Below are 23,322 nucleotides of genomic sequence, written 5' to 3' on the forward strand. Positions count from 1 at the left end.
AAGTTACTGTGTCAGAGGGCATGACATCTAATGCCAGCTGCTTCCCCAAAGAGTTGTACCAGCTTGTGCTTCCACCAAAAATGCCTAGGAGTGAACAGTGGTGGCCATTTTTCCATTGAGGAGTCAGTATGTTTTTCTGTGCTTTGTTTGATTTAGTTTTTTTCCTCAAGGGGTTATTTTAATGTTTTCTATGTAGGCAAGTCTGAGTTTGGTTGGTGACCCTCACTATTAGCCTCTCCCCTTCACATAGGAGTGGAGGCTTTCTCCATCGCAACCACTCCCCAAATCTGGGGTGCTGTCAGAGTTGCCAAAATGTAAACTTTATCAAAGTGGAATTCTGATGGTCCCATGACCCCCACCACGTGTGGGCACAGTACTGTCCTTTCACACCAAAGGCTGTGCTCACCTGACAGACAGACATTAAGTTGTGCTGAGTCTTGTAAAGTATCTTCATGATGTTTCATTTGTTTTACTTGCCATTTCAGGGTATAGCTTCCCACACTATGGATTTCCTACTTATGGTGGGATTACCTTCCATCCTGGAACTACTAAATCTAATGCTGGGATGAAGCATGGTAAGTAATGCTTTATTCTTAATACCAAGAAAGGAAAAAAATAATCCTAAAAAAAATAGATTTAAAAAAAAATTTTTAAATCCATCACAACAGTATTATTGTCTTGAAAAATAATTGATTAATGCAAATAAACTGAGAAGATACTTTTTCCAAAAGATATTATTTCCTGTGGCTAGTATAAACTCTGTTCCTTGTTTATATTTTATATATTTCCTTCGTAAGTGGCATGAACAGAGGAAAGAAAAGAGCATTGAAAAGAGATATACAGAGACCTGACTATTCAAACGTTTTAAACATCACCAAACTTATGTCTTCTGTCTCTCGTTTTCTCAAATAGTACACTTCTGAAATCATTTTGAGTTTTATAGGGTTTGTCTTTTCCCATCAAGTCATCACCTGAGAAGCTGCAGTTAAACCACGTGTTGATAGTTTACATTACAGGTCCATTCTAGTGTACCCATGGAAGAAATAATACTATAAAGAAGTCTTCCCATTTATTGAATACCTATTTTTGTGCCAAGTGCTTTTACATGTTTTAACTGTTATCTTCATGACTGCACTATATGGAAAATAGTATCTCCATTTTGCACACAAAAGACACCAAAGTTCAGAAATGTTTATACTCACTGAAGGCACACAGAAGTTAGTGGCAGAACAAGAATTTGAAGCAGGTCTCCACTATAAAAGCTAGATGCTCTCATAGTGTCTGTCAGATAACATAGTTGAACCTGAAAGAGGATGATCAGGAATGCTACACTGGATAGCTCCCATACTAAAGAATGTGAATTGACAACACGTCTTTATGACTTGCTTTGTTCATTAGCGTTAGGAAAAAACTGCTCTGCTTTCAAGAACTTTAAAAATTCAACTTTTCTGCAATTGACAGAAGAGCTTTATTTCATTTTTCTCCTTTACAAGTAAATAAGCAAAATGAGATCTAAGATTTTAGAAGTATACTAAAAATGGTTTTTAGAATTGAGTTTAGAGTATCTCCAAAACATGGTATTTATGATATGACCATTTTTAAAAGAATTTTAAATTATTATTTTTCTTTTCCTTTTGCAGCAAACTTGCCTCTTACCTTTATCTGACCTGCATTGGAATAGTGAATTATCACTAAATTAATACATTTTACTGAGAAAAATCTGATGTTTTTACATTTTTCTTAGGAACCATGGACACTGAATCTAAAAAGGACTCTGAAGGTTGTGACAGAAGTGATGACAGAAACACTGTAAACCTCTTTGGGAAAGTCATTGAAACCACAGAGCACAATCAGGAGCCCAGCGAGGCCACTGATGGGAATGGTGAGGTCACTCTAACGTATGCAACAAGAGCAAAAGAAGAGAGTGCTAGGGTTCAGGGTAAGTGAGCACACAAATTACGTTCTATTGGTTGGCTGGGGAGGGGTCAGTCCTAGGTGTAGAAAAGTATCTGCTAATCTGAAGATGACATATCAATATCTAGTTTAGCGTACTCTTCAAAGTTCTGTATGTCTTTGGAAGAGCATATGTCAGATCATTTTATTCACACTGGGATTTCCATTTTTGCTCTGTTATCTTTGAATGTAAAGTACAGAAATTTACATGTACATTCTCCAGTCACAATCATGCAGTTTTAGGGTATTGTGAGAGATAATCAACTTCTTTTCTGGCACAGATAGAGAAGTATTTCTACAAGCTTAATAGTCACCCTCTCTAGATTCTGGCTTAACCATCATACTGAAATAGAACTTTGCCTTAAAATAGGAACTTTTCTTTTTATCTTGTTGCCCTCTTTGAACAAGTAGGATTAGGAGAAAATGTACTTTTGCGTTTACTCTGAACCAATACTTATTAGCATATGTGTCATGATTCTAGGTCATCCTAGATCGTACTAAGAAGACATCTGTAAAAGCAATTAGAGTTGGTGGCCACATGTGGTATCTATCACATATGCCTTTTTTTTACACCCCTTTAAAAATGTATAAGCCATGATTAGCTAGGGAGCTATATGAAAAGCCGAGCATAAACAGGTTTTGGCCCAAAGGTCACAACTGCCATTCCCTGACCTTAATGGAACAAACTTTACAAAAACATGAGTGTTTCATGGAAAGTCTCTGTTTATGGCAGAGACGTGTGTTTTTTCACACATTGCCTAACAAGCTAATTGGTAGAGATCCCAATGAAGGATTATTTCACCAAGATATTGGTGATTTAAAATCATGGTAAAATCTAACATTGTTTGGAGATTGTTTTCCTTAAAATAACAGATAATGGTTGTTCCCTTAAAATAACACATTTCTAAACTTTTTCCTCTAACAAACCATACATAGATTCTTTAAGATCAATCTCTAACTATATTTGTCAGTGACCCAATGTCCAATTCTGCTTTTTCTAGTCAACACAATCCAAAAGCATTGAAAGAGCATTTTCAACTAAAATGATGTGTCAAGGTGTCAGAACACTGATGCTGGTCAGTTTGGCCTTGAGCATGCCATACCCATAAAACAAAAGTAGGAACACTCAACTATGATTGTGGTCATTGCCTTACAGATAACCTCTTTCTAGAGAAGGCTATGCAGCTTGCAAAGAGGCATGCCAATGCCCTTTTCGACTACGCAGTGACAGGAGACGTGAAGATGCTGCTGGCCGTCCAGCGCCATCTCACTGCCGTGCAGGATGAGAATGGGGACAGGTAAGTCAGGATTTTTTGCATGATAGGTTGTTCTGGGTAGGGAAAAAGAAGAGCATCATATAATGCATGCTGACTAGAGATAAAAATAATTGTTCAAATGTATTGAGTCCTCTAACTGGCACGATCAAGAAAACTAGTGTGAATAAGGTAAAGTAGCACAATTTGCTGCTCCATCCTGCTGCTGTCATCTGTTGGAATCTGTAGTAGCTGGAGGATTCATCTAAGAGTGAATCTCTCTGGGCAAGCAAACTAAGATGTGTATAGGTAATGGTACTTTTTGAAAAGCCTCGCTTTGTTTATTGAAATAATATTTGGAGAATTGTTAAGAATCCTACCAAATCCCTGAAACCTTGTTATCCCAGCTGCATATTTATAATGACAGTGTACTCAAGAAAAAGCTCAATAAAGGCAGCAACAACAACAGAAAGATTAAGAGGGACTGGTCATTCTTTCCCAGTTACTGGTTTCTTCTCTACTACCTCTTCTGGTGGTCACCAGTCTGTGACTGGTTCAGACTTTTGTGACTGCTCCAGCCCATGCGTGGGAGTCGAACATTCCAAACACCATGCCTTCCATTCCTGCTATTACTGAGATTGTATTTGCAAAGCCACCTGGCTTCTTTCTAAAACAGTTCTCTTAGTCCTTTCATTGAGACTTCTAAAGTATCTCGAAAGCCTATAAAAATAACAAGAAACAGCAGCCTTCACATTCAAGTCAAGTGCCTTATCTAAAACCTTCCTAAAATAGCATCAACACAGAGAAATCCTTTTCTGTGGAAGAGCTCTTGAGTGCTGTGTTTTAGACCTCAGTTTAAAAATTAAACCAAGCACTTTAGGAAAGTAACAACCTCAGGGTTTCAAGCAGAGACACCTTTGTTCTCGTTCCTTGCAACGTAACCAAGGATGTGGTATAACCACTGGCCTTGTTATACAGTATGAGAGGCACCAGTACAACCTTCTTGGTGTAAGGCCATGAACAGCAGAATGCTTTTTCAGGGTTAAATAATCCAGTTAGCATTCAATAGCATACAACCACAAGAAAAAGCAGTTAACTGAGACAGGATAGCAGTGTTTCAAGTGGCATTTCCAGGGACCTGTTGAATTGATAAGTCTAAGAAGATGAGCACGTGCAGGTTAGAAAGGAAGTGCTGATATCTGAAGGGGGGATTGTAGGAAGGGATACAAGGCGAGGCACGTGCAAGTTCCCTCCTAAGACCCAAGCACGCTCACACAAGCCGGCTCTCAGAGAGGCCACAGAGGTGGGACTTGGAGAGACCAAAGGATCCTCAGAAGAGTGTAGGTAAAGGGCAGCTTTTGGCCATCACAGCCCAAGTCTCTTGTTTTAATTCAGTCCATCATATTTGGCTAATAGTCTGAGTCCTGTGGCTGTTAGTCATCATAGAAAATACAATAAAGAAAAGTATATAAAACTTCTGCTATTGGGGAAATTCCCGTAAGGGTGTGAGGATTTCAGGGGGAGGGGGAATGTACTTCTGCTATGAAATGCTGAGCTGCACATGGAAATTTTCGGGCAGTTTTAGAAGTATGACCTTTTTCTTGGTATATGTGCATCATGTCTATGTCAGAGTTTAGGCCCTTTTCAGAAGTCTTCTTCCAGTATCACATTTCAAGAAGCAATAGTGAAACCCTGAGATCATCCATTTTAAAATATTTCTCAAGTAGCAAAATCACAATTTAGTTTTTTAGGCTCTTCTGTGCCAGTGTTAATCCCAAGTACGATATACTTGCTATTGCTAAGGAAGAGGCTTGAGTAAAGTGGCACCTGATAGCTTATTTTAGAGAAGATCCAGCCTGTACCTCATGTCCCAGATGTAGTTTTGCTGTGAGATGCTTTAGTGTGCTCTGCACCTCAATCTGTCCATGCTCTGGAGTGGTTATCTTCTTAGACATTCATCTGCACGTCTTTAGAGCAGTGCACATGTATCCCCTATGCAGGAGGATTGCTTAAGGGATTAAGAGATGGCTTTGGAGTAAGACAGACCTTGGCTTGAATCCCAGCTTCACCACTTATGGCCCTGACTGAGTTATATGAGGCCTACAAGTCTCAGTTTCATTAGCCAAAAAGCGAAGATAATATTACCTACCTCCTAGGATTATTGTTATAATAAAAAGACAATATATATCAAATGCTTAGCATAGTCTGGTAAATCAAAGCTCCCCAAAAATAGTAGCCACTGTTAAAATGATTGTTATTGTTATTGTTTTGAATTTTAATAGTATGTTTTTTAATAATTAAAAGAATTATGCTTCTCTGAGTGATTTTGACACCACCGGTATGTTCAGCCTCGTTAGTGTAAGCTCTTAGGTTCCTTCTATCATTCTTATTTTTGTGCCCCTACTGCATGCTAGGGCTGTAAGATTGACTCAGACAGAACCTGCCCCAGAGATGACAGGACAGAGAAAGAGAAAAATATGTAGAAAACTGCAGTTGCATAACCAAGCAGTAAATTTGAGAGGGACAACTTGCTCCACCTAGGAGGTTAGGAAAGTATTCTCTGAGGATGTCAGGTTTGAACTGGAATATAAAGGATGGAGTAGGCATTGTTCAGGCAGAAGAAAGGAGCAAAAACATTCCAGGTAGAGGGAATATTTGCCAGAATGTTTGCAGGAGTGGCGGGAAATACAATCACTTTGTTTCTTCACAAGTTTACTGCAAGAATTTTCTTCCAGTAGTTAAAAGCTTTACACCATTCTCCCCTCTTGGGATCTAGAAAGATCTTTAAAAAGCCACCGCAGTGTATTTTGGAGGAGGGCAACAGGACTAGGTGAGATAACTAAGTTTTCTGAACAATTCCTAGTGCCAGGCATTCATTTTACATAAAATCTGTGTGTCAGGAAAAGTCAGGGGGAAAGGTAGAGGAGAAAACCACCCAAAGCCATAGTATAGAGGTAGAATTGGGATTTAAGCTTAGGTACTTCTGGGCTGGAAGCCTCAGTGTGTTTATGCATCAAGGGGTCAGACGTGAATGCTCCCAGAGGCCAGGCAGGTACCACAAATAACATAACAGCTTTGGGCAGACAGTTGGGAGGGACGGGTCCTCTGGAGACAGCATCCCACCTCAGATTCAATACATTTTATAGATTCAAAACATTTTAGGGCCAAATAAAACTAGGTATGAGAACAGATTCCATCCTTGAATCTAATCACATCTTGGGAATCTTTTCTTTTTCATTAACATTTTAGTTAATTATTGCCACTGTGTTTTCATTCCAGTGTCTTACACTTAGCAATCATCCACCTTCATTCTCAACTTGTGAGGGATCTACTAGAAGTCACATCTGGTTTGATTTCTGATGACATTATCAACATGAGAAATGACCTGTACCAGGTAAGCCGAAATCTCAAGAAAACAACTGAAGAAAAATCCGTAGTTTACTTTTTCTTTTGTATGTTTGGGTGCATGTTATTTTTAGTAATGTTAAGAGTAGCAAAAATAAAAACAAACCCTTGTAGGTAATATCTAAAATCCCATTAGTTGAGAATGTTACCTTATGATTTAGGATCCTTTGATCTGTGGGTATAACAGCCATCAAGCCACAATGAAATTCAGCATCCCACTGGGGGAAGGCAAATTTTAAACTTTAGAAATCAAAGAGTTTTTTCATTTAAGAGGGAGAAACTAGAGTAAAAATGTCACATCTGTCAAGAAAAATAAAGTTAAAAAAAGGTTTGAAAAGCCAGTAATTTATAATAATTTTGGAGTCTACTGAAACATACGTTGACAATATCCAGATTAAATGTATATCAAATAAAGCGTTCTGAAATCACCACACAGAAAGGTTAAAAGTTTGCTTGAGGAGGAAAAGGTGTCTTCCAAAAGCAGAAAGACAGCTCCAAGTGAGGAAAAGTGGGAACACCAAAGTTTTGCCCAAATCGGGTTTTCTTAGGAATTAATTAGGTGGGCTGAAAATACAAGTTGAGGAACTGTTTTTTCCAGAGGTCTTCCAACACTGCAAAGGGAGAAGTTAGCTGGAGACACAGCGAGGCTCCCTAATGGGCATGTGCAGAATTCAGGGAGAGGCAAGGAGCCTGGGAACCACTTGGGCAGAAGCAGAGCTTGGACATTGGTGATGGGAACCCAGTGACCCCAGCCAGACTTTCTGGCTGAGCGACTGCACTGGCATGAAGCCAAGATGGGGTTCGGCTCCTGAGGTTTCCTCCTTCCTGCCCCCGATTGCTTTTCCCACCTCACTATCTTTCCCCCACTCCCACCAGTCTGCTGTATGGGGCTCCTGCCCTTGCCCACTTCTTAGCTTTCCATTTTTCTCCTTTCCTTCATTGACCCAAAGCATCTTCCTCATCCTCCTTGGAGAGATGGTTTGCTGGTTCACGTGTATCTCTCACTCCAAAAATATGGCCAAAATCCTGTGTGATTATTTACTTAGTGAAGGTATTTGTTCCTGCTCTCTCAGTTTTTAAAACAGTGATGTGAATCATTTGTTTCCTCACTTTCAAGGAAAATGCTTTTATTATTTTAAAGAAAATTAATTAAAACTTCATTTTCTTTAAAGAAAATTAAAATATTTATTTTCTTATTTTTATTTCCATTCTTTAAAATGTGCTTTAGGCTAGGTGCGGTGGCTCACACCTGTAATCCCAGCACGTTGGGAGGCTGAGGCAGGCAGATCATGAGGTCCTGGCTAACATGGTGAAACCCCGTCTCTACCAAAAAAAAAAAAAAAAAAATTAGCCGGGCGTGGTGGCGGGCGCCTGTAGTCCCAGCTACTCAGGAGGCTGAGGCAGGAGAATAGTGTGAACCCGGGAGGCAGAGCTTGCAGTGAGGTGAGATCACACCACTGCACTCCAGCCTGGGCAACAGAGCGAGACTGTCTCAAAAAAATAAAAATAAAAAAAAAATGTGCTTTAAAGTGCATTTACAGCAAAACTACTAAATGTTTACATGTGGCTCTTAATAGTTTTTACCTATGACTAGGAAAAAATTAGTAGGTTTCCTGATAGGGGAAAATGACCATTTTTCATTCAATGTAAGTCACCATTAGGCTTCTTCACTGGCTGTTGTGCTTAATGTCAAAGGAAAAGTAAAGTTAGTGACTCTTCACTGTCTGTTAATATAAAATAACTAGTATGAAGTGTGATTGTAGATTTACATTTAAAGGATGTCTTCTTGAAACTTTCATGTCATTTTGGGGGTCATTGGTATTTGGAAAGTCATTTTGCCTGTAAAGCTTGATTCTCGCAGACTTTTGGACTGATTGTTCCTTGTAGTCATCACAAATCTATGAATAAAACTAGGAATGGGACATTGTAGCTTGTCAGTCCTCTTTTCAAACCCTGCTTAAGAGTCATATTCAAGGAATTACTTACTTTATGTTTATGAATAGGATCTGCAAAGGACACAGCACAACAGCAGCACAACAGGATTAGTAGCTGTGTTTTTTTTTTTTTTTGGAGACGGAGTCTCGCTTTCTCACCCAAGCTGGAGTGCAGTGGCGCGATCTCGGCTCACTGCAACCTCCGCCTCCCAGGTTCAAGCGATTCTCCTGCCTCAGCCTCCTGAGTAGCTGGGATAACAAGAGCTCACCACCACACCCAGCAAATTTTTGTATTTTTAGTGGAGACAGGGTTTCACCGTGTTGGTCTGGCTGGTCTCGAACTCCTGACCTCGTGATCTGCCAGCCTTGGCCTCCCAAAGTGCTGGGATTACAGGCATGAGCCACTGTGTCTGGCCAGTAGCTGTGATTTTTTTATATCCTAAACTCTTTACTGTATCATTTGGTTACATATGTTGAGACACTCTAGTGTGTTAGAGACAATAACCCTGAAACCACCACCATTGATACTTCTATCCCTTCTGATTTGGGGACTCTCAGAAGACTCTTATGTCCATTTTTCCCCCACCTTACCACCAGTCTCATTAATGGGCAGTGATTCTGGCTTCCCTAGTATGCCTTCTAGGTCTCAAACACACACCCAGTGGCAACTTTGATTTGAGAATTAGAAACTGCTAAGATTTGAACTCTTGATTATCTGTCATAAAGGTTCTCTAGTAACTATTCTTAATGGAAAATGATACAGTTCTTTAAATAATTTGGATTATTTGGCAATTATCTTAAGCATTCTCCCCAAATACCTTTCACTAATCTTAGTACATTTCTGTGACCATCTGTCATGATCGAATTCCTCTTCCCACCCACCCTCTAGAAACACACTCAAAATAGTCCAAGTGCACAGAGTTAGGATTTTTTATGAAAATATTCTCTTTAAACCTTTTTCTCCTCTCTCATTCTCCTTCGCCCAACATAGACAACCACTCTATTGTGTTTGGTATGGATTGTTTTATTTGTATATGTTCCCATAAAACATTATTGGGGGGTTTTATGTATTTTTATGTTTTTAATTATTTTAAATATCACATATATTCATAGTTTTAAAAATGGTACAGAAGAATCTACATTGGAAAGTCAAAGTTGCCTGCCCTGACAACGCCCAGGTCCCCTAAACACAAATGTCACTATTGTGTTTATAGGTAGTTTTTCAAGTATTGGATATAAATGTGCATATACTTGAAATACATAGATATTTTCATATACTCTCACATACAATCCACATTATGTTAAATGTACTTCTCTTGCCTTGCATTAACCTTTATATTTTTTTAAATTTAATTTAATCATAGATTCAAAGGAGGTTACAGAAATATGCTAGGAGGTCCTAGTATTTACTGCAAGGAAACCAGAGGTATCTTCACCCAGTTTCCCCCAATGGTAACATCCTGCATAACTTCAGAACAGTATCAAAACCTGGAAATTGACATTGGTACAATCCACAGATCTTAATCAGATTTCACCAGTTTTACACACACTTGTGTGTATCTGTATAGTTCTTCGTGCATATATTTTTTTAATACGTAAGTGGCATTATGCTACATGTTACTGTATTTCTGCCTTCGCTGCTTATCCACACAGTTCTGTGTACAGCTAGTTTGTTGTTTCAGCTCCTGAAGAGAATCTAGTATGGATCTTCCACCTCTAACATTCTTGTTTCCTAGTAGTAGACATTTAACCAACTTCCAACTTCCTACCTCAGTAGATAATACTGCAGTGACTCTCCTTATTTATGTCCTCTTGTGGATTTGTGTCAGAATTTTACCTATATACATCTACAAGAGTTGGGTTGCTGGGACATTTGTATATTTGGCTATCCAGAATGTCTGTGTAAGTCCCCATGCCCACAGCCATAGCATGAAGGTGTAATTGTTTAAGATATTATCCTTGGATTTAAGATCTAGAAGCTTTATATCATGGAAAACCATTGATTGGACTGTGGAAGAAAATATTAAAAAAAAAAAAAAAAAAAAAAACCTCAGACTCATTTTCTTAAATTAAATTCAAACTACAGATAATTTCTAATTCCTGAATGGTATACTATCTTACAATTTCAGATCCTTTTTTTCACATTCTCATTCTCTTTCCTTTTCCTGTCTCCCCAAGTAGCATTTCAGAAAACACAGATTAGTAAACAGTTTCTATTGACTTAGTTATTTTTGAGAAGAAGGCTCTTGGCAACAATATCTAAAGTTTTGAGGGCATCACTTCATTTCCGGCCAGGGTGATAGTCCTAGAAAATGAAAGAAATAAGGGCGAGTAATAATTTGGCAAAAAAAAGGGTCTTGGTCTGATATATTAAATAATCACTGTAGTTGAGATTTAGATGACCCTCACATCATTCATCCTGCCAGTTCTCATGTGCTGTGGTCACTTATATAGCTAGGAGGTTGGTGGCTCACCTGCTGCTGTAGCCAGTAACTGCTCAATGAAAAGGGAATTTTAGGCAAATTGTCACAAGACTGGCTGGATGTCATAGTTAGGCTCCTGTGAAATAAACTGATTTGTGTAAAGATACATTGCTGTTCTCTGTCATTGAACTCAGTTCTTTGAAGGATACATTTGTGATTGTATTTGTCTTACTCATTTTTGAAAACACACAGTTTGCAAAACATCTTATTTGCATTCATCGAAGTAATACCTTGTGGGCAGGATAGTCAAATGGACTACTGAAGTACCAATTAGGTATCATTAGCTCACCTTTTTTATTCATCTGAGTCCCCTTGGTGAGATACTTGTATTATCCTGGTTATGTTATTTAGAAGCTTATAATACCTTTTATGAAATAGGTATAGGAAAGCTATATTGAGTAGTCTCAGGAGCCAGTTCATGGGACAGTATTTTTTAATTTAGTAAATTTAGTTTCCATGTCAGCATAGAATCATGGCACTTTTGTTAATTGGTTTCTATTGAGTACTTCATTTAAATTTCTTCAGTGAAAATATAGCCTTATTTTGATTTGTTAATATAAAATCAGCTGAAGATAACTTCTACCAGAAATTTAAGAAAACTAAATTTACTACTAGGTGTGCTCAAAATCAACAATCAGTGGGTTTTAGTGAGAAACAAGAAGTTACTAAGACTTGTAAATATGAAAATAACCCACCACAGAAAAAGTTATATGAAATGATGGATTTGTAACTTAGTCTGATTTAATCATTTTATGTTGTAAACATATTAAAACATCACATTGTACCTCATAAATATATACAATTACTATTTGTCAATTAAATTTAAAATAAATAAAAATTTTAAAACCCGAATTATTGAATGGCTAAGTGTTAGTACAGTGTATGTACTTCATTAGCATATGGTATGGAACAGGATAACTTGGGTGCCAAGGTCAGGAGTTAATCTGGGAATGAGAAATGTTCCTGCAGTATGACCGCACCCATTGCAGTGACAGCTACCAAGCTGTAAGTTGTAAGTAAGTGTTCACTGCTGACTGGTGAATCTCCTGCCCTTCACTTTCCAGACGCCCTTGCACTTGGCAGTGATCACTAAGCAGGAAGATGTGGTGGAGGATTTGCTGAGGGCTGGGGCCGACCTGAGCCTTCTGGACCGCTTGGGTAACTCTGTTTTGCACCTAGCTGCCAAAGAAGGACATGATAAAGTTCTCAGTATCTTACTCAAGCACAAAAAGGCAGCACTACTTCTTGACCACCCCAATGGGGACGGTAAGAGACAATCACACATCATTGGTGTGGGATTAACTTTCTCCGCCTTCTAAATATCTACTAGGTATTTGATAAATGTGTGTTACTTGATTTGTACCCAAAAGTGCTTTCCTTAGTCACCTGGAGTTCATCATCTCTTTTGGGCATTTCTGTTGCTCACCAAAGCTAATTTTTTTAAAGGTGATTTAGAATAGTTAGTAGGAGGAAAAAGCAGAGGCCTAAGTAAAGATTCATCTTGAAGCACACAAAGTGTCGTTTATTCAGAGAATGTTTGTTTATGTTCAGTGTCTCCGGAGAACATAATAGGAGACTGTGGGTCTTCAAAGCAGAACAATCGACTTACAGTACCTTTGCTGTCCCTCCCCATGATTCAGTTTTTGCCATTTCCTTCAGCTTCACCAAGGGCCATCTTGTGAGCCAGCCATCCTATCCTGTGACTGTCCCTTTGCTTGGACTCTAGGTCTGAATGCCATTCATCTAGCCATGATGAGCAATAGCCTGCCATGTTTGCTGCTGCTGGTGGCCGCTGGGGCCGACGTCAATGCTCAGGAGCAAAAGTCCGGGCGCACAGCACTGCACCTGGCTGTGGAGCACGACAACATCTCATTGGCAGGCTGCCTGCTCCTGGAGGTGAAGGGCGCACTTATTTGCTTTTCCATTAAATTCCTGAGGGAGATTTAAGGAAATCTTTTCGAAGAATGAAGTCAGTAGCTGCTGTTCTCCCTTATAATCAACTCTACTTATTTAACACTTATGGAGGGCTTCAGAGTAGCACCTTTGGATGTTCCCCCACTCTCTTGCTTGGCATCTCTAATTGGGGATATCTTCAAAGACAGAGCCAGCCCAAAGTAGTAATTGGGCTAGTAATAGGACCCAAGGGGCCATGCACACTGGGAGGTGGGGACAGAAGGGCAAAAGAACCTTCCACTAACGCTTTCCTGTGTGGGCTGGATTGTAGGGTGATGCCCATGTGGACAGTACTACCTACGATGGAACCACACCCCTGCATATAGCAGCTGGGAGAGGGTCCACCAGGCTGGCAGCTCTTCTCAAAGCAGCAGGTAAGGTGGTGACCTGGCGGTCATTAATAAAAAATGTTACCAGGAATGCAAACCCAACTTCAATAGAGCAGCCATGTTGCCTTCTTTAAGCCACAGACCTACTGCTGAAAAGCAAGGGTAAATAAAAGTTATATGGCAGATCACATTTTATCTGCCATAAGGCACTGTTTGGACTAGTACTCTTGGGCTTTACCCTGACAGTCATGTTAGTTTTTACTTTCTGATTCATCTGTTTGTTTGGGGTTTGATTGTTTAGATTGACTCCCATGACAAGGGGTCTTTCAAAGTAGAGTTTGATTCCTTATGGAATTCTGAGTGGTATCAGTCTCAGATCATATCAGAAGTCCCCAGAAGAAAAAGATTATTGGTAAAAGAAATCATTTAAAGACTTCATTTTGAAAGAAATGTCTCTTAAAAATTGAAGTGTAGGAAAAAGAAAATGGGCCATGTATTAGGACCCATTACGTGGAAGGCACTAAAAATGGCTAGCACTTAGTGACCTTTCCGTGTCCCAGGCACAATGATATGCACTTTATGTGCACAGTCTCATTTAATGCCCAGTCACCACTTGTGACAAATACCGTTATTATTCCCCATCTTAGAGTCAAGGAAGCAGACTAGAGAGACTACCAGATCCCACTTCAGGGTTCCAGTAAGTGTCAGAGCTATGAATCACACTTGGGCAGTGTGAACTTCAAGACTTGATTCTCTCTACTATGTTTCTCTCTCCTATTTTGTTCACAGGTTTGCAGATGTTATTCCATTTAATTCTCTAGTCCTGTGAAGTATAGAAAATTATCCATGTTCATCTTTGAATTTCCAGTGCCTTGCATATTTAGAACCTCAAAATATGTGTAATGAAATTGGCATCTGAAGCCTGCCCTGACAAATCTGATTTACTTTAGAGGTTTTCTTTTAACTTAGAAGGTAAATGCTACATAAATTCAAGAAAACAGAGCAAATTAAAGACAGAGGAATTTTTCTTTGGGAACACCGTATTTTTCTTTTCTCTTTTAACAAAAGAGAGAACAATTTTTAAAAATACCAAAAAAAAGAGGAAAAAAAACTCTAACAAATAGAGCTTTTTCTTGAACAAGAAACTCTGATTGCAGTGGTTATTAATAGTTTTAGAAGACACTGATTATAATTAAATGCCTTCCAAGAAGAAGCTATAACCAGTCAGATGGGTTGGCTCACACCTGTAATCCCAGCACTTTGAGAGGCTGAGGTGGGAGGATCACTTGCACTAGGAGTTTGAGACCAACCTGGGCAACATTGTAAGACCTCATATCTATTAAAAAATTTTTAAAGTAGCTAGGCATGGTGTCACCCGCCTGTAGTCCCAGCTACTTGGGAGGCTGAGGTAGTAGTATCGCTTGAGCCTGGGAGTGCAAGGGCACAGTGAGCTACAGTTTCACCACTGCATTCTAACCTAAGCTATAGAATGAGACCCTGTCTCAAAAAAATACATAAATGAAAAGAAAAGAAAAAGAAACTATAACCCTTTTAAAAATGCTTTATATTGAATTCTCAGAATCCCATGAAAGGAATAGCAAGTAACAGTTTCTCTGATATATAAATGAAGAAACTCAGATGAAAACCAAGCCCGAATCTTAATGTCATGGAAAAGGTCAGTTAAGGCTGAGTGTGGAGGCTCACACCTGTAATCCCAGCACTTTGGGAGGCTGAGGTGGGTGGATCACCTGAGGTTGGGAGTTCGAGACTCATCTGGCCAACATGGTGAAACCCCATCTCTACTAAAAATATAAAAATTAGCCAGGCGTGGTGGCAGGCACCTGTAATCCCAGCTACTTGGAAGGCTGAGGCAGGAGAATCACTTGAGCCCTGGAGGTAGAGGTTGCGGTGAGCCGAGACTGCGCCACTGCACTCACCAAAAAAAAAAAAAAAAACAGTCAGTTAAGGGATAGCTCATCCCTCCAGTCTTTGGTCCTATAAATTGTTCATCTTAATTTCTCCATGGTTTTTTTGGTGGGATTACATTTATTGCCTCATAGATTAGGCCAGAACTGGGAGAGTAAAATCAAGAAATAGCATGAAGATCCTCCTTTGCTTCCCATTAAGTACTCTTCTATTATTGATATTGACACATCTGATGTTCTCCCAGCAAGATAAAAACAAGTTCCTCCCTCGAAAATGGCATCATTAGACATCAAGCTAAACACTCATAAAAATAATCTAAGCCTCTGAGAAGTAACTCTAGCTCTAGTCTTTGAGTTACTTTGGTGTTTCATTTATTTGTTTGTTGTTTTTGTTTTTGCTGGATGCTAAAGAGCAGACTAGATTTCCCAAAATATTTCAATAATTATACATCCTAGCAGGTTTGTTTATTTAAAGATCAGAACCCTGGCACTGCTGTACCCAGCAATGAAACTGGCCATGGTATCACTAGATATCAAGCATCTTTGCTATTTTGAGTGTCCAGGAAAAGGGGCTGAGAAATACATTGTCATGCATAAATTTGAACAGTGAGGACCCTAATCTGAGGGTACACCCTAGTCGCTGTAATCATGCTGTCCATCAGCCCTCAGATTAAAGATGCATCATTCAATTGAGAAGTATCCTGTAGAGTTAAATGTGAAGTCAGAGTATTTGAAGTCTTTTTTTTTTCCGATAGTATCTTTGGCCATTTAAGGTGTCATAAGACACTTTAACAATCAAAGCAAATTACAATTTTAAAACAATCTCTCTGGATATTCCAGTGGAAACGTTTTATGCATTAAAAATTATCCAGGAGATTGCCTCAAGCTGCTACAGTGCTTTGCCTTTGGGAATCTGACCTTTGCAGGCAGTTGAAAGTTGACAAGATGTGGGTTTACCTAATGCTGTGTAACCTAACTTCGCAGGAGCAGATCCCCTGGTGGAGAACTTTGAGCCTCTCTATGACCTGGATGACTCTTGGGAAAATGCAGGAGAGGATGAAGGAGTTGTGCCTGGAACCACGCCTCTAGATATGGCCGCCAGCTGGCAGGTGAGTGCCGCTCCATCTGTCTGATGGCTGCCCCTGAGGGAGTCAGAGGTTCAGGAATGTAAGAACAGATGGTCTTCCCGGTGCTTTATTTCCCAAAGAACATGCCTTTTATTTTTAAGAAAGTCTGTTTGTCAGAGACCATTTTTATCTTGAAAAACCCTATCCATGAAAGATCTAGGTCAGCTGAGTTCTAAGTACGAAAGTGTATGCCTAATCAGATCAGAGTTGAGATGTGAGAAAAGGTTAGAAGAAAAACACAAAATTCACATAAAAGTTACCCATTCTGAATTCACACCAGAACTGTTACCATCTCAATTTCTGAAGCTAGGATAAATGTTACTGTTTGCTTAGAACTTAGCTAAGTGATTTCGGGATGTAAAAATAAACTAAGAATTCTTCTTAGAATTTCAATAAATATAAAACAGAGTAAATAGATTTAAAACCTTCCTCAAAACTCCACAGGGCTGAGATCTGAAGGTATAAAGCAGTTATTAGGTCGTTTGGCCCTGGGAAGAAAAGCCAGAGGGAGGAGGTGGGCAGTGTGCAAGATCTCCAGCAAGACAAGATCAGTTCTTCTAGAGGCGAGAGCTGCTCCACTTCTATAACTGCTCATCTGCCTCCCACAGCCTGTTTGTGTCCAGCTCACTGGTGTTGGCAGAGACTACATGGTTCTCCCTTTATGTTAGCACCTCATTTCCCCAGAAGGCCTTGCCACAGAACACAAAAAGATGATGCACTCAGTGACCCCACGCTCGCCTTACCCAGGTCAGCCTGCAACAGAGTGACTGCAGAGAACACCACAAGTGCTTCTGCAGCTTTGGAATTCTTTTTCTTTTAGCCTAAGACATTTCTCGACCTCAGTTAAAACGTCAGTATTGCCAGAGGGTTAACACCAAGCCTTGTGAACATCTAGACATCTCAGCAAGCTTATACAGTTAATTCTCACAAGCTTGTTACTATGGAAGAGGGGACACAGCTTCACAGCTCTGAGTAAGCTCTTCCCTAGCCTTAGGTCTCTGAGCAGGAGATGATTGACATGGTGGCCTGGACTGCCTGTTCCTTCCAAAAGGCTATAGCTCTGACTCTCTGCAGTTTGGTTGGGTATTCTGACCCAGCTCAGAGAGTTTGTACAAAGCACAACTTCCCAGCACCAGAGCTCCCACAGCTTGTTCTTCCCCCAAAGGGTACCATATTCTTGGAGGGTGGTCCTGACTCCTCTTGCCATTCCTCCATCATTAGGGTACCAGGCCCTCCTAAGGAGGACATGCTGAGTTCTTTATCATAAAGAAACAGACTGCCCTCGTGGTCCCTTTGATGTGTAACAATTTCTGGTGTTTTTCTTGCCAACAGGTATTTGACATATTAAATGGGAAACCATATGAACCAGAGTTTACATCTGATGATTTACTAGCACAAGGTGGGTTGTGATAGAACCAGATTCTCATAACCATTATTATCTCCACAGTATCATTTAAAGGGAGGAACCAGCATTATCCAGGGTCTACTGTGAAAAGTACATTTCTTATTTCAGAACCAAAAGATGCTGGAGGTAGATAAGGAGAATATCCAGTTTTAATCTACTATAAATATATACTGCCTGCTACTCAGCTGGGCTTTGACCTTCAAGTAGAGTAGCTTGGTTGCTTCCACTGGGAGTTGGAGGAAGCCAGGTGGCATTGATCAGTCCCTCCAGAGTGTCTATGGCAGGTGAGAACAAGTGTGTTCCTTCTTCATTTCCTTCAGGAGACATGAAACAGCTGGCTGAAGATGTGAAGCTGCAGCTCTATAAGTTGCTAGAAATTCCTGATCCAGACAAAAACTGGGCTACTCTGGCACAGAAATTAGGTCTGGGGATACTTAATAATGCCTTCCGGCTGAGTCCTGCTCCTTCCAAAACACTTATGGACAACTATGAGGTAACACGTTACCTTACAGATTTAGCAATTTTCCTTTGACTTTACTCTGTTAACATCTCTGGCCAGGGCATAATCTCCTTCCCTGTTCCTTAACTCTGAAGAAGAAAACCACTCATTGCCCAAGGCCTGGGAGGGTGACCCAGGCTAAGTTGGCAGCCCATCTTCCTGAGAATGCTGTTTTCAGATACCTTCAGATTTTCCCTGTTTTCAAATACCTGGAGACTTCCTGTGAAAATGCTATGGAGAGGGTCAGGATTTTCACAGAACTTTAACAGCCCTGAGCAAACCATCGACTGTAATCAACATGCGTAGCTTCCTGTCCCCAAGAACACACCTTACCACGTGGCAGGGCATTGAGTCATGTTCTGTGAGGTGACTCCTAGTGGAGCCATTACCTGGTGATTTTTTTTATTTTTCATTTCTAAAAATAAAATGTAGAAAAGCATGGGGTGAAGTTGTTTTCTGTTGAAAATTTCATGGTTAGCTTTTGTTTCTCCATGGATTTCAGAGCTTCAGCTTACAGAGGGAGACTGTGTAGACGTCACTGTAGGCAGTTTCACTGCCTCAGCGCTTCTCTCGCTGTCTCTGTGTGCTTACTACAAACCACTTCTCTCTGATTTCCTGAGTGATCTTTGAGCCGAAACAGGAAACTTGATTCAAAGACTGTATTTTCTTAGTCGCTCTTTTCTGCCCTTTCCATTTCCTCCCGACTCCTGATTGGAGGAGGCAGCATGGAAGAGGGAAGGGTGGGCTGTCAGTGCTTACAGCCGGCACTGGGACTCGAACACAGGAACATGCTCCTCCTTCCTTTTTTCTCACAGGTCTCTGGGGGGACAGTCAGAGAGCTGGTGGAGGCCCTGAGACAAATGGGCTACACTGAAGCGATTGAAGTGATCCAGGCAGCCTCCAGCCCAGTGAAGACCACCTCTCAGGCCCACTCGCTGCCTCTCTCGCCTGCCTCCACAAGGCAGCAAATAGGTAAAGAAAAAAGACAAACGACAGTAGAGATATTTTCCAGCTCCGCCAGGCTGGTCTTCAGCTCTCTTGGGATATGATGTGGCAGTTTTCTTTCTCATCTTCTGAATACAGTTCCCTGGGTGTCTGTCTACCCCCTGGGCTCACCCTCTGCCTCTCTTGATAGTACCATTCAGATGAGGAGGCAGTACCCTTGGAAAATCACATTGACACATGAACTACTTAGTAAACACTAAGTAATACAATAAATACGAAAAACAACATGATGCGGGTGATTAAATTTAAGACATGAGAGAAATAATATTTACCTTAAAGAGAGAACAAGATACAGAGAGAACGATCTCCTTCGCTGGCCTCCTCTCTCATGCTCATGACACTGACCTTGTCCCCCACCATAAATGGGACTGTGTGTCATGCCACCAAAAATCTCACAACCATATGAAATGGACTCTCAACCCAGCCCAGTAATCCTGTATTTCCTACAATTTTATTCTCCCACTCTGTAAATGACCATTCCATGCTTTCTATTTCTAATCCCCCAACACTCCTTCCCTCCCCTTAATCATGCAACACCCTTGCTTCACACTCTACTGAAAACAGAAGAAACCAGAACCCTCTCACCTTTGCACCAAGTGCCAGCCCACCTGTGCCTGTGCCCACATTGGCAGCCTTCCATCTGGGCTTGGTGGGTTAAATTTCTTTGCCCAGCTGAGGAGCCACCTCTCCCCTGGGTCTAGCCCCCTCACCTCTACTAGGTTGTTACTGTTAATTCTTACCTCTGTCTCCTGTTCTAGCCGTTCCTCCTCCCCACTCTCCGACTAGATCACCTAGCAAGCATTTCATGATTTCCTCATCTTTAAAAACAAAACACACCGAAATAATCACCCTCTTGATCCCACATCCCATTTAGCTACAGTCCAATTGCGCTATTCCCTTACACAGCAGAGCTCCTCAGAAGAATTTTTTAGGGCTGTTCTTTCCAGCTTGCCACCTTCCACTCTCTGCTTGGCCTCCTGCAGTTGGGATCACATCCCCACCCCTCCACCAGGCCTGCTCTCCTCACAGTGACCAGTTACCTCCACATTGCCAGATCTGGTCACCTCCTTTGAACCTTGACAACTCGCAGAGTGTGTCATGGTTGACCCCAACCTTCAACTTCAGACCGTCTTCCTCAGCACACTCCCCTGGCTGCCTCTTCCACACTCACCTTTTAAAGTCACAGCCCTCCAGGGTCAGTCCTAAACCCTCCCTGCTTTCTACCTCACCCAAGCCCAATACTCGCCAGATCTGTCAGAAGCACTGCCATCTTCCAGGAGGTTAAGACAAAACCCAGGAATTCCTCAGGAGTCCTTTCTGGCACTAATCACTTCATATGCCACCCATCAAGTGTCATCCTGTCTGCAACCACCACCCTAGTCCAGCCCGCCGTCATTTCCTGCCTAGATTCTTGCACGGCTCCTACTCAGTCCCCTTGTTTCCTTCCTGTCCACCTCCCTTCAGTCCACTGTCTGCCCACCAGATAGTGTGATTCTTTTTCAAAATTAGTGACATTGTGTTACTTCTGGGTTATACCCTTCAGTTCATTCAGTCATTCATTCAGCAAATCCTGATCGAGCATACACTGTGTGCCTAGCAATGTTCGAGGTTTTAAAGATAAAACAGTGTCCCTGCTTTACTCGTTTGCTTTCTTAAACATTGCTGTGGAAGCTCTTCCTCCACACTGTCCACACTGCCCTTCCATTCTCAAGGGTTTTCTCTGCTCCCCTGGCTCACTAGTCTGATGCAGCCTTTTGACCGTTCTCTTCCCATTCCCCGGGAAGCTCTTAATTGGCTGGCTCTTTCTTGCCACTCAATTTCAGCACCCATCTCACCCTGCCAGGGGGCCTTCCCAGGGGAGCAAGGGCAGGTGTCATTGTGTGCACTTGAGAAAGGAATAATGTATCCACTGGAAAACAACCCAGATCTCCTGAGTCACTACCCAGTGCTCCTTGTGCACAGATATTTTTTTTTAAAAAAAAAAAAAAAGCAAATACTTATATTGTTTTAAAAAGTAAATACCTACCTAAGCATTAAGCCCCTAATTTGTAGTTATTTTTAGAATATCTCATAGTTTGTAGCACATAATAGACACCAAATAAAGATTGGTTGATTAAATCAATCAATACCAAGATGATAGTCATGCCACTGGCATTAAAGTCTTAATATTCTAATATTGGAATTTGATACGTAAGAAGATAGCATTTTGATTAGTGTATATTAGACTTCCGTTTCCTTACTCACTGTATAGGAAATAATTTGCCTTGGTCATATCCCTAAGGATACTTATCAACAAAAGGAATTCAACCTGATTTTCCAGTATAGACTCATTTTCACTAAAATCATTTTACTTCTTTGCTGCCAAAAATGTTTTCAAGGCAATGTATGCTGTAATAGCATATGAGGCCCAGAGAGCTAATTTTTAGTTCTTGCTTCTGTCACCAATTTATTTTGCTGAGATTCAGCAGTTTCCCCAGCTATAAAATAGATAATACGGTGGTTGGAAAAATACACCTGATTTCTAAGGGAAGAAAAGGTCCACTGTGAGTGAAGAGAATTCAGAAAGGATTCTCAAACACAAGACTAGATTGCAGGAGGAAGATGTGAAAGCATTTGGCTAATTCTGACATTTGGCTAATTCATAACATCCTCGCAGTATGTCCCACAGTACCTTCTGCCCTTCCCAGCACGGTGAGCAGTCGTGACAGTGGGGGTGGCATAGGTGGGATGTGTGGCTGGCAGAAGCCGGTGGGCAAGAGTTGTCCACAGAATAGTCCATGAGTTTTTTAGAGCCAAACTTGGAGCCCGTCTGGAGCATAAGGTGCATGAGAGCAAAGGCTTTGCCTGGTCCCGGCCATTCCCCCAGTGAATTTGTGCTTTCTCCCCTCAGATGAGCTCCGAGACAGCGACAGTGTCTGCGACAGCGGCGTGGAGACCTCCTTCCGCAAACTCAGCTTTACTGAGTCTCTGACCAGTGGTGGCTCACTGCTAACTCTCAACAAAATGCCCCATGATTATGGGCAGGAAGGACCTCTAGAAGGCAAAATTTAGCCTGCAGACAATTTCCCACACCGTATAAACCAAAGCCCTAAAATTCTACTGCATTGTCCACAAAACAGAAGCTGAAGCGCATCCAGAGGTGCTCAGAGAGCCAGCCTGCCTGAATCATTCTCGATATAACTCGAGACCTTTTCAACTTGGCTTCCTTTCTTGGTTCATAAATGAATTTTAGTTTGGTTCACTTACAGATAGTATCTAGCAATCACAGCACTGGCTGAGCGGATGCATCTGGGGATGAGGTTGCTTACTAAGCTTTGCCGGCTGCTGCCGGATCACAGCTGCTTTCTGTTGTCATTGCTATTGTCCCTCTGCTACGTTCCTATTGTCATTAAAGGTATCACTGTCCCCACCTGGCATTCCTTCTGACCATCCACAGCATCGTTTTGCATTCAAATTAAGGGTTAAGAAAAGGGATATTTTAAAATGAGAGTCACTTGACGTGCCATTTTTTAAAAAGGCATATTGCTTTTTCTAATGTGGTTATTTCTCTGATTTGAAAAAAAAAAAAAAGTACTCGTCAATATTTAAACATGGTTACAATCATTGCTGAAAATGGTATTTTCCCCCTTTTCTGCATTTTGCTATTGTAAATATGTTTTTTAGATCAAATACTTTAAAGGAAAAAATGTTGGATTTATAAATGCTATTTTTTATTTTACTTTTATAATAAAAGGAGAAGCAAATTGATGACCTCACCTTGTTTGATCTGTGCAAATACTTTTCTAAGATGCTTCCTTATAATCATGGGATAATTCCATAGCCTGGTTATCACATTCACATTGCCTATTAGAGTCAATTTTTTAATCTAGAAATGAACAAATAATGATCGAAAGGAAAGTGTTTTAACCTAAGATGAAAGCTTTGGATTTGTCAAATCCATACCCAGCTCATCGTATTTAGATTGTGCCACCTCACTTTCCTCCATCTTATACAATGCTACACCTCTTCAATGTCTTCTCCACACTTCTGTGATAAAGTGTTAAAATTTCCA

The 23,322-nt window shown here is 40.7% G+C and overlaps 1 protein-coding gene across 6 annotated transcripts in view; it reads left to right on the plus strand.

The window, feature by feature from the left end:
• The window catches only part of NFKB1 (nuclear factor kappa B subunit 1), a 124,550-nt gene extending 101,524 nt beyond the window's left edge, over nt 1-23,026 (plus strand). For 5 of the 6 annotated variants that reach the window (XM_015138835.3, XM_078001844.1, XM_078001846.1 and 2 more), the window contains exons 13-24: nt 486-575; nt 1,745-1,939; nt 3,110-3,251; nt 6,486-6,600; nt 12,093-12,294; nt 12,755-12,924; nt 13,253-13,355; nt 16,220-16,344; nt 17,695-17,761; nt 18,088-18,260; nt 19,082-19,238; nt 22,162-23,026. In XM_015138835.3, the coding sequence (XP_014994321.1) occupies nt 486-575; nt 1,745-1,939; nt 3,110-3,251; nt 6,486-6,600; nt 12,093-12,294; nt 12,755-12,924; nt 13,253-13,355; nt 16,220-16,344; nt 17,695-17,761; nt 18,088-18,260; nt 19,082-19,238; nt 22,162-22,322 (1,700 nt within the window). In that variant the 3' untranslated portion in view covers nt 22,323-23,026. 6 annotated transcript variants of the gene reach the window in all.
• Nucleotides 23,027-23,322: the final 296 nt, after the last annotated feature.

The sequence above is a fragment of the Macaca mulatta genome, chromosome 5 (genome assembly GCF_049350105.2).
Source record: "Macaca mulatta isolate MMU2019108-1 chromosome 5, T2T-MMU8v2.0, whole genome shotgun sequence".
NCBI classification, from domain to species: domain Eukaryota; kingdom Metazoa; phylum Chordata; class Mammalia; order Primates; family Cercopithecidae; genus Macaca; species Macaca mulatta.